Source organism: Diaphorina citri, unplaced genomic scaffold, assembly GCF_000475195.1.
Source record: "Diaphorina citri unplaced genomic scaffold, Diaci psyllid genome assembly version 1.1 scaffold585, whole genome shotgun sequence".
Taxonomy (NCBI): Eukaryota; Metazoa; Arthropoda; class Insecta; order Hemiptera; family Psyllidae; genus Diaphorina; species Diaphorina citri.
The window spans coordinates 138,281-143,393 of NW_007378019.1; the positions used below are offsets into that span (position 1 = coordinate 138,281).

A 5,113-nucleotide genomic window follows, 5' to 3' on the forward strand; every position below is an offset into this window, starting at 1 on the left:
GATTCTTTTTTCTTTTAAACAGCCCCGGAAATTAGTCATAAACACATTAAAACGTCTCTTCTTCTTGCGTTACTCATCTTTGAGTTTTAATATTTGAAATGAAGTTATAAAACTGTATTGGGTATCATATTTTTTAAAATAAATTTACGATACTCAAAATGGACACATTAAGATGCATACAGGCTTATGTTATTTAACCTGTAGAAGCGATTTTGGTATTCACACTAATGAGTTCTTTAATACATGTACACTGTACAGTATGCTGAACCCTCCTAAGTGATTCTCTGTCAAAATTGATGCAATTTGAATATCATTCAAATCCTATTGAAAAAAAAATTAAATTGAAAGACTTGTGACGAAATAGTGTACAGAATTAGTGGATGTGCTAAAAGTACCTTTCATTGATAACTTTATGGACCAACTTTTTAAAGCAAAGTTGTCTTCGGAGAGTGTAAGGGAATCATTTTTCTGGGATGCTACTCGTTCCAAAGGAACCAATTTGGGCAGTGAAATATTTTTGGTCGCTTATGACTTATGTATGCCTACTTTTTCCTTCTGCATACGGTTATTTATAAAATCACAATATCATAATAAATTACTGCAACATGACATACCTCGTAGAAGAACCAGATTTAGATGATTTACATGACCGAAGGGACCGAAAGACGTGGTTGAACCGTTGAAAGATCTGACAGATTTGGACAAATTCCAGTAAGTCATTATTATGAGTCAAGATTTGAAGATAATCTTAGGTTATCTTTCATATCTGGTATATTATCTTCAAAATCCATCAATCTCACAGAGAAACAGTCAGATAATATTAAAATTCCTAATATAACCGTATCAACTTTAGACTGACCAGAAATGGTTTAGTATCGTTTAGATTTAGAGGGTCCCTAATTAATGCCCAATAAACGAGACTTTGTTAGAGCTGCTAGCAAAAAGGGACTTTTCAGACCTACAGAGATAGTACTTGTTCCTAATAATTTTAAATGATTTGTTTGTAATTTTGTGAAGTGCGATATTTTCCAATTTCTCACAAGCCACCTTGACTGGTCCCAACTCCAACGCCACCTTGTATGAAAAAAACTCAATAGAAGAACCAGATTTAGATGATTTACATGGGACCAAAAGACGTGGTTGAACCGTTGAAAGATCTCACAGATTTGGACAAATTCCAGTAAGTGATTATATGAGTCAAGATTTGAAGATAATCTTAGGTTATCTTTCATATCTGGTTATCTGGCATTTTATCTTCAAATCCATCAAACTCACAGACAGACACAGTCTAGAACTAGATTTTAAAATTCTTAATATAACCATCAACTTTAGACTGATCAGAAAACGATTCAGTAGATATCGTTTAAAGGGTCCCTAATTAATGTCCAATAAACGAGACTTTGTTAGAGCTGCTAGCAAAAAGGGACTTTACAGACCTACAGAGATAGTACTTGTTCCTAATAATTTTAAATGATTTGTTTGTAATTTTGTGAAGTGCGATATTTTCCAATTTCTCACAGTTTATTGCGAGCTAATTCATCAAATGTGTGGCTTATGTCTATGTGCATTAGATGAATGATATTCCCAGAGTGATAATATCTCCCTCATGCATGTAAATTATATTATGACAACCTTCTAATTTATACGTAATTAGTTCAAAAGATTTTCTTTTAAACTTATAGCGGATCACAAAGAGGTGGTGGGTGTTACAGTGTTAATGATAGGAGATAGCAGGAACCCTTGTGACACGTGACCCATGTATTGTTTAATTTGTAGTAAATACTATCATATGAATGTTACAGTGTTAATGATAGGAGATAGCAGGAACCCTTGTGACACGTGACCCATGTATTGTTTAATTTGTAGTAAATACTATCATATGTGTTAAAGCTCTGGATAATATTGTAAGCCTCTTCAACCATTATCATCCTTGATTATGAGATCAAATGGATTACAAGCGACGGAATCATGTGAATTATCATATTGTTGACGATGGTGACAGTCGCTTCCCTTTTATAGTGGGTGACATATGTATGCGTTTATCATAGTGTCTTTCAAGTCAACAATTGGCACAATACTCTGGAAACAACGTAAAACTTTCTCCCTATCCACCCTGTTCACACAGAAACCAACCCAGGATGATTTTGTATTCCCTGTGCAACATATTTTGTGAAAAATAGATCCGAATTTCATTATAATGTCAGACTTCTCACCCTTCCCCGGAACATTTTGGAATTATTATCCCTAGGGATATCTGTGATACATGGTGCGAGGCGTTAGGTAAGTCAGGCCGATGTTCTTACACTTCTACTTTTGTTGCGAGTAAATCATTGGGTGATTTAAACTCTCGTTCATTCTGTGTGACGCTTTTGAGGATTTCCGTAACAGTAGCTCATGGCCCTGTGGAGATTCGGCTAAAGCCATGATCTCGTGATTTAGGAACGTTGATTCGATAGAATGAAAGGGTGTTGAGTTTGCACGGTAATAATCTTCGTGTGTGAACTGTGAATGTTGAATGTGTAATTCAGTAGCCTTTTCCCCGGATAGAATAAATCGTAAGCTATCCGTGTAAAAGTTTCTTGAAGATCAATCAATATACCCCCAATATCTTCATGTTAAACAGAACGTTGATTCGAGAGTATGAAAGGGTGTTGAGTTTGCACGGTAATAATCTTCGTGTGTGAACTGTGAAAGTTGAATGTGTAATTCAGTAGCTTTTTCCCCGGATAGAATAAATCGTAAGCTATCCGTGTAAAAGTTTCTTGAAGATCAATCAATATACCCCCAATATCTTCATGTTAAACATAGGTCTGCTTACAACTGATACGAATCTCGGCCTGCCACATTCCTCCTGGCCAGACAGATAACATACGTATCTTCTCCTTCATCTTCTCTCAATCTGAGAACTATCTCCTCAAACTGATTGCCAGGTTCCAAACAATATTTACTTACCACTCCGGTTGTCGCTCATTAAAATAATTTTACATGAGCAAGATTTAATATGCAGTCGTTGAACATAAATATACAATCTATCTACGCGAGTATCTATACATCTATACACATGGTTAGGAATATGAGTCAATTCAGATTCAATATAAATCAAAGCTGTACCTTTCATTATGTCTCTATTCAGGTGTCCATCATTGTTCACGCCCCCTTCTACCCGTGTCGTCATCACAATCATCAGTACTACTATCATTTCTATCATTATCATCAATAGTATTATTATCATTTTCATCACTATCATCAATACTACTATCATTTCCATCATTATCATCACAACCATCAATAGTACTATCATTATTTTCATCACTATCATCAATACCAGCAGTACTATTGCCATTGCTATCATTATCATCAATGCAATCATCCTCATGCACATTATTTTGTTCAGGCATGTTGTCTAGTAGATGGTTGATGATGTCTATTCTCCCGTCGTCGTCTTGTTGCTTCTTCTCGTCCACTTTTATGAATGCATGTTCTCTTTTCTTTTTCTTTGCCTTCTTCTTGTTCTTCATTTCAAAATAGTTCGGTCGAATATTTATTTCTCGTGTTGACGCAAGAATATTTAATTATTGGGAATCAGAATACTTATCTGCAAGAATTTTCTATAGGGTTTAAATGTTTTGATGGTTTGTCTTTTGTATCAATGAAAGGTCATTTTATGTTGAATTAAGATCCCGATTTACAGGCAATTGTGAAATTGTTTCTATGCTTAGCAGGCAGGAAAGTATGCATCGTTCTTAATTTCTTCAATAGGACTTCTTGGACTTAATCCAAGGAGTTAGATTGGCCTTGCTCTAAAATATTGTGGTCAGACTCATCCCTCAAGCCCTTCAAAATCTAATGCAAATTCTGTGAAGTTTTTAGAAGTGCTATAACCAGATAATCTGGATTGTTTTCAATATGTTGATTTATTTTTTGTCCACTATTTCCAACAAGTTTTCAGCAGACCCAGTATATTCACCTAACTTTGTGAGTAATAAAGCAAACAATGGCATGGAACATTTTTCTAATAAATACTTGAATATAAATTTACATAAGCTCTTCTGTCCATTTGATTTTTATAAAATTTATTTTTATTAATAATAACAGGAGAAGAAGAGGATAAAAAAAAAGAGTTGAACCAGTTGTTTCCTCAAACATGGAAGTGTTGTTCGAAAGTTTCACAATACCCCCATAACACGGTCCCATCTTCAAATTATTTTCATATTTACTCAATTAAAAGAGGATCCCTGACAAAAATGAAATCAAAAACCTTCAAAAATAGATCCTTCTTCCACAAAGGATAAAGGAACGTGCTTAATGTACGGTCCAAAGGATTTCTGAATGACCCAAATGATAATACTTCACACAAGAAGATCCTAGAGCTCCAGAAGAGGGTGTTATATTTTGTTTTCTTCTTTTAAATGTAAATGTATATCATCTAATAAAAATCTCTTTTGCCGCTCGCTTTGTTGCTGTGATTCAGGGGTTGTCAGAGTATGTTGGAAATTTTTTTCCAACAGGAGGCATACAAGTACATCTAAAGATGAATTTGTTGATTTTTGGTACCCCTTTGACGCACTTTTAGATCACAATGGAAATTTTTCATGAATTTCTTGTCTTTTATCAACATGGTGGTGATTCCGGGGCAGTATTGCATGGACTCTTTTCCTATCTGTATTATTTTAGTTCTCGGAAATCAACAATTTTTTTTCTTTTCAAGGTGCACAAATGACGTGTTTCTTCCTTTTTTTATTAATTTTTCTTGAAATTTTCGAAACAAATATTGCTTGGTTGCCTACCGCCCTGAAATTCTTTGTGTTACCTAGGTTACCTAGGTACATACCTAATACATGTATGCCAATATCTATGTCTGATGACACTGGTGGCTGACGGTAAAATGTTACAGATAATCGCAACTCAGTCGGAAATCTAAGTATAATTTTATGAAAAGGTAAGGACTACCTCGAAAGAATGAATACTCTACAAAAATCTAATTGCAATGTCCTTTCTTCTGTTTCAGGTATGTTTTATCAGCTTCAATGGTAGTGTAGAGTCTTTCACGTTTGTTCAAAACATTGGAAAGGTAAGTAAGTAGCCAATTTGAAAGTTTGGATAGACACTCTTC

General features: G+C 34.6%; 1 protein-coding gene across 1 annotated transcript; it reads right to left on the reverse strand.

The window, feature by feature from the left end:
- Positions 1-3,140: 3,140 nt before the first annotated feature.
- On the reverse strand, positions 3,141-3,518 carry LOC108252531 (coiled-coil domain-containing protein 1-like). Its single transcript, XM_017444533.1, has one exon. It carries the CDS (start codon positions 3,516-3,518, stop codon positions 3,141-3,143), a length of 378 nt encoding a protein of 125 aa, XP_017300022.1.
- Positions 3,519-5,113: the final 1,595 nt, after the last annotated feature.